General features: G+C 47.4%; 1 protein-coding gene across 1 annotated transcript in view; it reads left to right on the forward strand.

Moving 5' to 3' along the window:
- The first annotated feature begins 1930 nt into the window (after positions 1-1930).
- LOC131984133 (integrin alpha-3-like) overlaps positions 1931-12500 on the forward strand; it is a 22407-nt gene continuing 11837 nt past the window's right edge. Inside the window, exons 1-6 of the mRNA XM_059349020.1 lie at positions 1931-2088; positions 5511-5638; positions 5996-6081; positions 11771-11907; positions 12003-12109; positions 12190-12282. Coding sequence (XP_059205003.1) covers positions 1931-2088; positions 5511-5638; positions 5996-6081; positions 11771-11907; positions 12003-12109; positions 12190-12282 — 709 coding nt within the window. The remainder of the gene's footprint in view (positions 2089-5510; positions 5639-5995; positions 6082-11770; positions 11908-12002; positions 12110-12189; positions 12283-12500) is intronic.

Genomic DNA, 12500 nt, shown 5'->3' on the forward strand with positions numbered 1-12500 from the left:
TTTGATTCATCTGATGAGACAATAAAAACATTCTGCTTCAGTTTCAGATTTTTGACATTTGATTCTGTTTTTTAAAATTGATATAATTTATTAATAATAATGTTATAATAAAAATAATAATATTCAGTTTGGGCTCCACGGTGGTGTCGTGGTTAGAGGGTCGGGAGTTCGACTCCGGCCTGCTGCTCTTCTGTGTGGAGTTCTCATGTTGTCAGCGTGGGTTCTCTCCGGGTTCTCCGGCTTCCTCCCACAGTCCAAAAACATGAACTTAGGTTTAACTGGTGACTGGTGAAATGTCCTGTAGGAGTGAATGAGAATGTGATTGTCTGTCTCTATGTGTCCTGTCCAGGTGAACCCACCTCTCACTAATGTCAGCTGATTGGCTCCAGCCCCCAGAGACCCGAGGAGGAGAAGGGGTTAATGATAATGTATGAATATTTTATTTGTTTGTTTTTGCATTTTTCATGCTTTATTGAAAATGACAGATAGAAAAGGGGAGACAGAGGGGAGGACCTGCGGCAAAGGGACCTCAGGCCGGATTCGAACCCGGGTTGTTTTTAAGCATGTCACTTCCAGGCTTCGAGTCGCTCAGACGACCTGTGACTTGTTCATTAATTATCTGAAAGACTCGTTCATTAATTATCTGAAAGACTCGCCCAAACTAACTCTGACATGTTTTTATGTTTAAATTATTACTGTAGAGTGGTATCTGCGGCCTCGAGCGCAGTTTCCAAATTTATTTTTGAATGGAAGAATAAAATCTAGGAATAAGCCCATTGGAGAGAATATAGTGCCTTTTTCAAGTACACTCAATAAACACACATTAAATGTTCCACTGCTGTTATTCGTGTCATGTTTAATAACACAATCAGTGACTTCCTGTCCCTTTAATCTGCTGAACTCACTTCCTGTTCCTGCTCCAAACAGGAAATGACATGTATGTTTGTATATGTGTGTGTGTGTATGTACGTGTCAGAGCCCGCCTCTTCCCCAGCTGAAACTCGCATTCAGGTGTAGCAGCTGGAGCGCACACCTCTGATTGGCTATTGTATCAGCATCAGATAACCTGAGTGTGTGTGTGTGTGTGTGTGTGTCTGAGTGTATGTGTGTGTGTCTGTGTGTGACTGATTAGACGTGTTTTTGAAAATCAGAAAAATGAGAAAAAGCGAGAGGAAGTGTTTACAAAGACAGGAAGCTCAAATAAAAAAGGGAGAAGTGTGTGTGTGTATGTCTGTCAGCAGCCTTGTAATGTTAGTAAAACATTCTCTCTCTCACACACACATTAAAACAGCAGTGTGTGTGTGTCGAGAGAGAGAGAGAGAGAGAAAGACAATCAAGGTGCCCTCAAACGCCCAAACATCCTGAATCCATTTATGACCTCTGAGTATGTGTGTGTGGGCGGAGAGAGAGGCTGATGTGATTAGAGGCGAGCGGCTGCAGACTGAGCAGAGAGTCCTCCGGCAGCAGATGAAGCGGGGATCGAACCGACGAGCTGCTGAGGTTTGATTCTTCTTCTTCCTCTGTTTGTTTCACAGTCAGATTGTTTTGTTCAGATATATAATAATGTATATATATATAATCGGCATTTATCTGTTTCAAAGGTATGATTTTATGTTGTTGATATGTTTTATTACATCAGAAACAATCCGCTGGTGAAGTTTTTCTATTTTTAATGAATGGAAATGAAAATAAAATGTAATTCATATCACATTTATCTGACAGCTTTAAGATTTACATTTTTAGTTTATGAAATAAATGTTATTGTTTGCATCAATAATAATATAAATATATAATAATTTAATACTTTATCTTATGTTGCTGTGGTAATGTTTTATTATTCATTAATTAACTGTTTTAATAATTATTATAATGATGTTTTCATCAGCTGCTGACAGATGTCTTGTTGTTGTCATCTCTTCAGGTCGTCTCCATGGCAGCAGGTGTCTGTGTGTTGCTGAGCATGTGGGTCGGTGTGGTCGCGTCGTTAAACGTTGACACGGCATTCCCGCTGCTGAAGACGGGCGGAGACGGGACGCTGTTCGGCCTGTCTGTCTCTCTGCACCATGACATGAAGACAGATAGATACCTGTGAGTCTGTCTGTCTGTCTGTCTGTCTGTCCCTCATAACAGGTTCAGTCTGTAAATGAAAAATACTTCAACCTGTTACACAGCAGGAATGTACACACACATACACACACACACACACACACACACACACACACACACACACACACACACAGAGCCTGCAGTGCTTAATAATGTGTTTGATCCTCTGAAGAGAAGTCTGAAGAACAAAACATCAGCAGAATCCTTGAGGAGCTCCAGGCTGTGGAGGTCACTCAGAGGTCACCCAGCTGTCCGTCTTTACGTTTACAGACAATTGTCTTTATGTTCTCTAATTGGATTGGGCTGTAAATGGAACACACGCACGCACGTCAGGGGTCAGCAGAGTCAGTCCCGCCCCTCAGATGGCTCTCCTTCTCTGATTGGTTGAACAGAGGACATCTGGACCGTATCAATAATTTTTACTCAAAAGTTGAGGTCCTGGAGGTCCGGTGGTCTTAAATGTGTTCAGTCATGATGTCATGATGTCTGATATCACAGAGACACCTGAGATCAGATCTGAGGTCAGAAGTCACAGCTGCTGTGAGTGGAGACAGGAAATGAAAGCTCAGACACACACACACACACACACACACACACACACACCACACACACACACACAGTGTTTCTGTGAAAAAGTCTCCACACAATCAGCTGATTTGTGTCACATGACTTGAGTCTCACAAGGATGAGACGTTACAGAGTCCTCCGTCTGTCATTGTCTGTCTCCTGTCTCTTCGTGCCTGTCGTGTGTGTCCTTCAGACATCTCTTCATTTATTCAGGAATAACAACAATTAAAGTCTCTCCTACAATTCTACAAAGTCATTTCGACGCTTTTATCCAAGGGGCGACGTATCAATGATTGTTAATACAACACAAGCAAGGATGAAGTCAGAAACGTATCAGAGTCAGAGCTGTGTTTTAGTCTGAGTCCATCAGGACGTAACGTAGCGGTCAGTGAGATAACTTATCGTTTCATCTGTGTAGATCAACAGTGAAGGTGTTCAGTAAAGACTTGGTATTCAGTCACTTCTTAAAGATTGATCAGCAGATCAAATGGAGTTTGGAAGTTGGTTCCACCACCAGGGCACTACAGAGGAGAAGATTCTGGTTTGAGTCGTAGAGCCCTTCAGCAGCAGAGGAGCCAGACATCCTTCACTGGAAGAGCGTAGTGGGCGGGAGGGTTTGTGGGAGACCGGGAGCCAGAGAGAGAGATGAGGATCATCTGCAGAGGCTTGGGTGGTGCAGCAGGAAGACATGCCAGCAGAGAGTTGCAGTAGTCTAAACATGATAACACAAGGGCCTGAACCAGGAGTTGTATGGATTGCTTGGTTGTACAGGGAGAATCAACAAGATCTGGCAGTTGAGGACACATGAACCTTGAAGATCAGTTCATTATCAGTCATGACACTCCGGTTCCCTGCAGATCTGGTGGGACGAGTTGATGGATCCAAGCTGAAGATTGATAGGCTGATATAAGATGGGAGCGGGTGGGATGACGAGGAGCTCCGCTCTTTGAGAGATTGAGCTGAAGGTGATGTTCTGTCATCATGTGGAGATGTCAGCAAGACAAGCAGAGATACGAGCAGAGACTGTGGGGAAGGAAAGGAAAGCTGGGTATCATCGGCTTAACAATGTTACGAAGCCATGATGGAGGATGATTGCGCCAAGTGAGGTGGTGTAGAAGAGAAGGGGGTCTAGCACTGATCCTTGTCGCACCTCAGTGGAAAAGTGTTGGAGTTTGGACACTTCTCCCTTCCAAGATACTTTAAAGATGTCATTGAGAGGTAGGTCTCGAACAATCGGAGATCAGAACCTGAGATCACCCAGCTCAGTGAGTGTAGAGAGGAGAATCTGGTGGTTGACAGTGTTGAAGGCTTCAGAGAGGTCCAGCAGCAATAGAGCTGATAATTGGCCAGCTGCTGGAGCCAGACACAGTGATTCTGTTACAGACAGGAGTGCAGCTCAGTAGAGTGACCCTGCTTGAGGCCAGACTGATCTGGATCGTACAGGTTGTTCTCTGAGAGGAACCTGGAGACTTGGTTCAAGACTATGCGCTCCAGAAATTTTGAAAGGAATGGTAGGAGTGACACAGGTCTGGGATGTTTTTTTGAGCAGTGGAGTCACCTGCGCTCGTTTGAAGGTGTAGGGAAACATGCCAGCTGTAAGTGAGGAGTTGATGATGTGTGTGATTGAAGGGTTTACTGCCGAGGAAATAGTTTGAAGATTGAGATTGGATGGTATCAGATCTAATGGGCAGGTGGTTGGTCGAGAATCCAGCAGAAGTATGAAGAACTCCTCCTTGGTCAGAGGGTGTAGAGAGGTGAGGGAAGCCCGTTTAGGTGGTGGCAGCAGCTGTCGCTGGTCAGGCTTAGAGAACTGGTTACTAATGGCAGCAACTTTTTCCCATGAAAAAGGAGGCGAACATGTTAGGAGTTAGCAGAGTGGAGGGAGGAGTGGGTGGTGGATAGAGGAGCAAGTTAAAAGCTGAGAACATTTTCTGAGCATCAGATTGCAGATCTTGTCCTGATAGTATGTGGTTTTAGCTGATTTGATGCTAGAGGTGAAAGAAGTTAGGAGATGTTGGTCGTTGCTGAGGTCAGAGGTGTTCCTTGATTTGCTCCATTTTCTCTCTGCCGCTCTGAACCCTGCTCTATGTTCTCTGATGACGTTCTCAGTAAGCCACGGGTGGGGGGGGAGACACGAGCAGGTTTGGATGTTAGAGGACAGAGGTTGTTAAGAGAGGACGCAAGAGAGGAACAGAGAGTGTCCGTGGCCTCGTTAACAGAAAATGATGAAAACGTCTTGGGAGGAGGCAGGCTGGTCAAGACCTGGTTTGAGAGCTGGTTGATGTAAGGGTACGAAGGTTTTGACGAAAAGAGACTCATTTAGAAGGAACTTGAGTGTTCTCCAGCAGAGAGACAGTGAAATGAATAAAGAAGCGGTCAGAAAGATGTAGGGGTGTGACAATCAAGTCTGCCTCACCTGTCTCACCTGTCCCTCCTGTCTCTCCTGTCTCACCTGTCCCTCCTGTCTCTCCTGTCTCACCTGTCTCTCATGCCTCACCTGTCCCTCCTGTCTCGCCTGTCTCTCCTGTCTCACCTGTCTCTCCTGCCTCACCTGTCCCTCCTGTCTCGCCTGTCTCTCCTGCCTCACCTGTCCCTTCTGTCTCACCTGTCCCTTCTGTCTCTCCTGTCTCTCCTGTCTCACCTGTCCCTACTGTCCCTCCTGTCTCTTCTGTCTCACCTGTCTCTCATGTCTCTCCTGTCTTACCTGTCTCACCTGTCCCTTCTGTCTCCCCTGTCTCACCTGTCTCACCTGTCCCTCCTATCTCTTCTGTCTCACCTGTCTCTCATGTCTCTCCTGTCTTACCTGTCTCATCTGTCCCTTCTGTCTCTCCTGGCAGGTTATTGGTCGGAGCTCCCAGGGAGAAGGCGGAGCCCAATGTTCCAGCCAATCGAACAGGAGGCGTGTACAGCTGCCCAATCAGCATGGACCAATCAGAATGCAGCAGGATGAAGCTCATAGATCCAGGTGAGACTTCCTGAAGGTCACATGACATCATGATTTCATCATAAAGATAAACAGAACTATGATTTATTCTTTATTTAATCACATATTGAGTAATGACCCGAGACATCACATGTTTGCCAATCACAGAGCAGCACTCAGAACATCTGTTTCCTGTGATGTTATCTTTCCCCTGGTGCATTATGGGTAATCATCCCTCAGTATCTGTCCTCTGATCTGTGGTCACCACAGCAACAGCCAATAAGAGCACTTCATTTGTTAATGTCTTTACAAACACTCACACACACTCATACTCACACACACACACAAACAAACAAACACACACACACACACACACACACACCCTGTGCTGTGTTTCAGACCTGGACCTGTCTGAGGACCTGGTTGAGGACATGTGGTTGGGCGTCTCAGTAACCAGTCAGGGACGACCGGGGGGGCGGGTCCTGGTGAGTCTGTGATGTCATTGTCAGCTGTCACTGTTTTACACATTCATGTCTGTTGGGGTGAGCTCCATGGCGTGCCGTGGGTGAGGCATCAGCGTAAGCTCTGCGATATGACGAGCAGAAATTAACACTATTGAACTTTTCCTTGAACTTATGAACTGCTAAACACACCTGAGGGCTTGAAACAGTTATCTACGGCTAAGGAGTGATTCGGAGTGGTGGTTTCTTCACCGTCACCACACTCGCTCTAACAGCCAGTTGATTGACCACGAGGTTGCATTTGTTTGTATGTGTGCTGGATAAGTTTTGAATCTGAAAATGGAGCACTGCGATAATATGCACACATATGCACGCAGAGCCTTGGAGACCAAGCTGGGAGTCATGGGCGATTTATTAAATCAAGAACACTCTTCAGAATCATCTCCAGAGACTACAAAGAGACCAAGTCAAAAGTCAAAAGCAGATACCGAGGAGCCGAACAAACAGCCTGTGACTAACTCACTGCTGCTGACAGTCATGGAGAGAATTGAGAAAATGCAACAAGAGCCTCTGAGACGGCTCCACTCAGTAGAAACAACAGTTAAAGACAATAGCAACACCTTAAAAAGTGTCACTGACTCTTTGGAATTTTTGGGGAAACAGGTAGAAGATGTCACCAAACAAGTTGAGAGTCTCCAATGTAGAGTCGAAACGTGCAACGACCTGGACACTTATAAAAGAAGGTCGAATCTCCGGGTCGCTGGGATCCCCGAACGACCGGGAGAAAACATCAATAAGATCATCACAGACCTTTTCAGCTAGGTTTCCCCTGACATCGCTGACCAACTGAACCTCTCTGTGGACATCGCTCACAGACTGGGTCCCCGCTCTGAGGAGGTGAGCTCCAGCCGCCAGATCATCATCCAATTCCTGCTGTGGTCCCATAGAGACAAGATCTGGAAAGACGCTAAAACCTCTGCCATACTCAAAGAAAGAAAGATAAGAATAACGGAAGATCTGACATGTGTGGTTTTCCTTTGATAGCAACAGGTCAGTAGGGGTTGCTATATTACAGGGAAAATTTAAAGGCAACATTAACTAACTCTTATCTAACTTTCATAAACAAGCGCTGCTGGCCTGGAAAATGGTATACAGGCATAATTTCTTGCCAACTAGATATTACATTTGGAATAACAAGAATATTCAATACTAAATTATTATACTATAAGAAATGGGTTGAGAACGGTATTGTTTTAGTTAAACAACTTACTAGTTACTGAGGTATGGTGAATTCCTCACTAAATTCAGGTTGCCAGTTACCCCAAAAGAATATGCAGTGGTGTTTGATGCCATACCGAGGAGTGTACTGCAGCTGATTAGAGGATCAACAATAGATGCCTCTTTGATGGAGCCACTCAATAATGTTTTGTTCCTCGGCGGTAATGATATCACTAAAAATAAATGCTCGAATAAATTAATCAGGAGCCTCATGCTGACTGTAACTATGCCCTCAGCAAAATATTTTTTGACAGCATTATATGGGGATATTGACTGGAGGCAGATTTGGCTACTTGGGGATACATTTGTCTTGAATAATAAAGTTAAAGAGGTCTACTTTAAAATAATACATAAAATATATCCAGCAAAAAAACCTTAGAGAGATTTAAGCTTGATATTGAGTATTCTTGTGTGTTCTGTGGTTTAGGCGAGGAAACAATTTGCCATCTGTTTTATGACTGTGTATATGCTTGAATATTCTGGAAGGATGTGCAAAATTTTGTCAACAGGAAAACTGGACAAGCAATCCACTTTAAGGAAAAAGACATTATTATTTGTTTTGATGAAAAGGACTTGAGTTTTTATGTACAGTTACTTCTGTTTTTAGGGAAATTTCATATACATAAGAGGAAATGGGCTGACTCCAAACCCAGTTTTGTTAACTTTCTACAGGAACTGGAGCAATACTGCACTTCTATTAAAGGACTTAAGAGCAAGAAGGCTCTGAAAACTGACTTTGTTTTGGACCAATACTTTATTGATTGATGATCCATCCATCCATCCATTTTCTTCCGCTTATCCGGGGCCGGGTCGCGGGGGCAGCAGGCTAAGCAGGGCATTCCAGACGTCCCTCTCCCCAGCCACAACGTCCAGCTCCTCCTGGGGGACCCCGAGGCGTTCCCAGGCCAGGAGAGAGATATAATCCCTCCACCGTGTTCTGGGTCTTCCCCGGGGCCTCCTGCCAGTTGGACGTGCCCGGAACACCTCTAACGGGAGGCGCCCGGGAGGCATCCTTACCAGATGCCCAAACCACCTCAGCTGACTCCTTTCGACGCGAAGGAGCAGCGGCTCTACTCCGAGCTCCCTCCGGATGTCTGAGCTCCTCACCCTATCTCTAAGGCTGATCCCAGCCACCCTACGGAGGAAGCTCATTTCAGCCGCTTGTATCCGCGATCTTGCTCTTTCGGTCACTACCCAAAGCTCATGACCATAGGTGAGGGTTGGAACATAGATGGACCGATAAATCGAGAGCTTTGCCTTCCGGCTCAGCTCCTTCTTCACCACGACGGTCCGGTACAACGTCCGCATCACTGCTGACGCCGCACCCAACCGCCTGTCCATCTCACGCTCCGTTCTACCCTCACTCGTGAACAAGACCCCGAGATACTTGAACTCCTTTGCTTGAGGCAGTATCTCTCTCCCCACCCAGAGGGGACAGTCCACCGTTTTCCGGCAGAGAACCATGGCCTCAGACTTGGAGGTGCTAACTCTCATCCCAACCGCTTCGCACTCGGCTGCAAACCGCCCCAATGAGTGCTGGAGGTCCCGGCTTGATGAAGCCAAAAGAACCACATCATCTGCAAAAAGCAGAGATGCAATTCTTAGGTCACCAAACCGAATCCCTTCCTCCCCCCGGCTGCGCCTTGAGATCCTGTCCATGAAAACCACAAACAGAATCGGAGACAAGGGGCAACCCTGGCGGAGGCCAACACCCACTGGGAACATGTTTGACGTTGTGCCGAGTATGCGGACACAGCTCTCACTTTGGTTATATAGGGACCGGATAGCTCGTCGCAACGAGCCCGGTACCCCATATTCCCGCAGTACCCCCCACAAGACTCCCCGAGGGACACGGTCGTAGGCCTTCTCCAAGTCCACAAAACACATGTAGACTGGATGGGCAAACTCCCATGACCCCTCCAGAAGTCTCGCAAGGGTAAAGAGCTGATCCGTTGTTCCACGGCCAGGACGAAAGCCGCATTGTTCCTCCTGAATCTGAGGTTCGACAATCGGCCGGAGCCTCCTTTCCAGCACCCTGGAGTAGACTTTCCCGGGGAGGCTGAGAAGTGTGATTCCACGGTAATTGGAACACACCCTCCGGTCCCCCTTTTTAAAAATGGGAACCACCACCCCGGTCTGCCACTCCACTGGCACTGTTCCAGACCTCCACGCGACACTGAAGAGGCGTGTCAACCATGACAGCCCAACAGTGTCCAGAGCCTTCAGCATCTCAGGGCGAATCTCATCCAACCCTGGCGCCTTGCCGCCGGGTAGCTTTTTGACTACCTCGGCGACCTCTGCCAGGGATACTGGTGAGTCTTCCCTTGAGTCTTCAGACTCTGCCTCCTCTACAGAGGACGTGTTGGCTGGATTGAGGAGGTCCTCAAAGTGTTCTTTCCACCGTCTGACGACATCCACAGGTCTGGTCAGCAGGTCTCCGCCCCCGCTGAGCACAGCTTGGGCCAAGCCCTGCTTTCCCTTCCTGAGACGCCCGACGGTTTTCCAGAACCTCTTTGAGGCCGACCGAAAGTCCTCCTCCATGGCCTCCCCGAATTCCTCCCATACTCGAGTTTTTGCTTCAGCGACTGCCGCAGCTGCAGCCCTTCTGGCCGAACGGTACCTGTCTGCTGATTCCAGAGACCCCTCGGCCAGCCAAGACCGAAAGGCCTCCTTCTTCAGCTTGACGGCCTCCCTCACCGCTGGTGTCCACCAGCGGGTTCTTGGGTTGCCGCCACGACAAGCACCGACGGCCTTCAGGCCACAGCTCCTACCAGCCGCATCAACAATTGAGGCTTTGAACATGGCCCATTCGGACTCCATGTCCCCAACCTCACCCGGGATGTTGGAGAAATTCTTCCGGAGGTGTGAGTTGAAGACCCTGCAGACAGGGACCTCCGCTAGACGTTCCCAGCACACCCGCACTACCCGTTTGGGTTTGCCAGGTCTGTCCAGCATCCTTCCCCGCCACCTGATCCAACTCACCACCAGGTGGTGATCAGTTGACAGCTCTGCTCCTCTCTTCACCCGAGTGTCCAGAACATGCGGCCGCAGATCTGATGACACGATAATGAAATCGATCATCGATCTTTGGCCTAGAGTGCTCTGGTACCAGGTACACTTATGAGCCACTCTATGTTCGAACATGGTGTTCGTTATGGACAATCCGTGACTAGCACAGAAGTCCAATAACAAAACACCACTCGGGTTCAGATCGGGCAGGCCGTACCTCCCAATCACCCCCCTCCAGGTACCATCATCGTTGCCCACATGAGCGTTGAAGTCTCCCAGAAGAACTATAGAGTCTCCAGGCGGTACCCCTTCCAGGACACCACCCAGAGACTCCAAGAAGGCCGGGTACTCCGAACTGCTGTTCGGTGCATATGCACAGACAACAGTCAGAGACCTTCTCCTCGCGACTTGCAGCCGCAAGGAGGCGACCCTCTCGTTCCTCGGGGAGAACTCCAACAAAGCGGCGCTCAGCCGGGGGCTTGTGAGTATCCCCACACCCGCCCGGCGCCTCTCACCCTGGGCAACTCCGGAAAAGGAGAGAGTCCAGCCTCTCTACAGGAGTGTGGTTCCAGAGCCCACGCTATGTGTGGAGGTGAGCCCAACTATTTCTAATTGGTAACGCTCCACCTCCCGCACAAGCTCGGGCTCCTTCCCCGCCAGCGAGGTGACGTTCCACGTCCCCAGAGCTAGCCGCTGGAGCCGGGGGTCAGCACGCCCAGGTGATTGATGATGCATTATGTTATTTATTTATTTATCTATTTATTTATTTTTTGTTTTGTCTGTTGGAATTGATGTTTGTCTGATTGTGTGTGTGTGTTTTTCTTTCTGTAACCCCCGGGCAAATACTGTATATATTGTAAATTGTTATTGTGAATAATAAAAAACAAAAACAAAAAAACATTCATGTCTGTTAAAGTTAGTTCACCAAAAAACAGCTGACTAACCTGCAGACAAACCAGCTGACTAACCAGCTAACTTACCGACTGAATAACCAGCTGTCTAACTAGCTGACTAACCTCCCAACTAATCAGCTGACTAACCAGCTAATGTAACCCACTAACTAACAGACTTTCTAACCAGCTAATTAACCAACTAACTAACTAGCTGACTTACCAGCTGTCTAACTGACTGACTGGCCTCCCAACTTACCAGCTAACTCGCTGACTGACTAACTAGCTGACTCACCAGCTAACCAACCACCTAACTAACCAGCTAACTAACAAGTTGACTAACCGGCTGACTAACCGACTAACTGACTAACCAACTAACTAACCAACTAAATAACCAGTTGACTAACCGACTAACTGACTAGCTGACTAACCAAATAACTAACCAGCTAACTGACCGACTAACTAACCAGGTGACTAACTAACTAGGTGACTAACTTACCAGGTGACTAACTAACTGACCTCTTGTATCTCTCCAGGTGTGCGGTCATCGGTTTGTTAAACTCTACGGAGCATTCAAACTCAGACACATGATTGGCCGCTGTTATCTCCGTGGAAACGACCTGCAATACAACGACACAGACATGCACTGGCAGAACCCGGACCAGGCTTGCAGGTCACCTGACACATAAAACACCTGACACACGTCACCTGACACACATGTCACCTTCACGCATTAATCTGTGTGTGTGTGTGTGTGTGTGTGTGCAGTCACCTGGGTGATGTCAGCGGTGAGGTCATGTGTAACTCGGGGATTTCTGCATCCATCAGTCAGACTGAAGTCATCGTCGGTTCACCTGGAAGCTTTGAATGGCAAGGTGAGCTTCTGTTCTGTGAGACATCTGCTGCTCATACACCTGTCTTAACCTGTGTGTGTGTGTGTGTGTGTGTTTTGTAGGAAACGTCCACGTCTCCTGGATGAATCCTGACGTCCTCTTTGACACTCAGAGAAGTTCCTTCTCCAACCTGCAGCGCAGAAACATTTACATAGGTGAACTGTCCCTTTAGCTCTGCTGCACCAGACTCCAGTCAGAAAACCATCATTTTAGCAAAGACAGACCTCACAAAGCATCAGTTCAGACTGTTTGTTGTAGTTATTTCTGCATCCTTTAGATCTGTTTATTCACATTAAATCACAGATAAATCTCTTTATCTAGCTTCATACTCAAAATCAATGTGACTAACACACATTAACACTAATTCTGTGTG

Source organism: Centropristis striata, chromosome 13 (assembly GCF_030273125.1).
Source record: "Centropristis striata isolate RG_2023a ecotype Rhode Island chromosome 13, C.striata_1.0, whole genome shotgun sequence".
Classification (NCBI taxonomy): Eukaryota; Metazoa; Chordata; class Actinopteri; order Perciformes; family Serranidae; genus Centropristis; species Centropristis striata.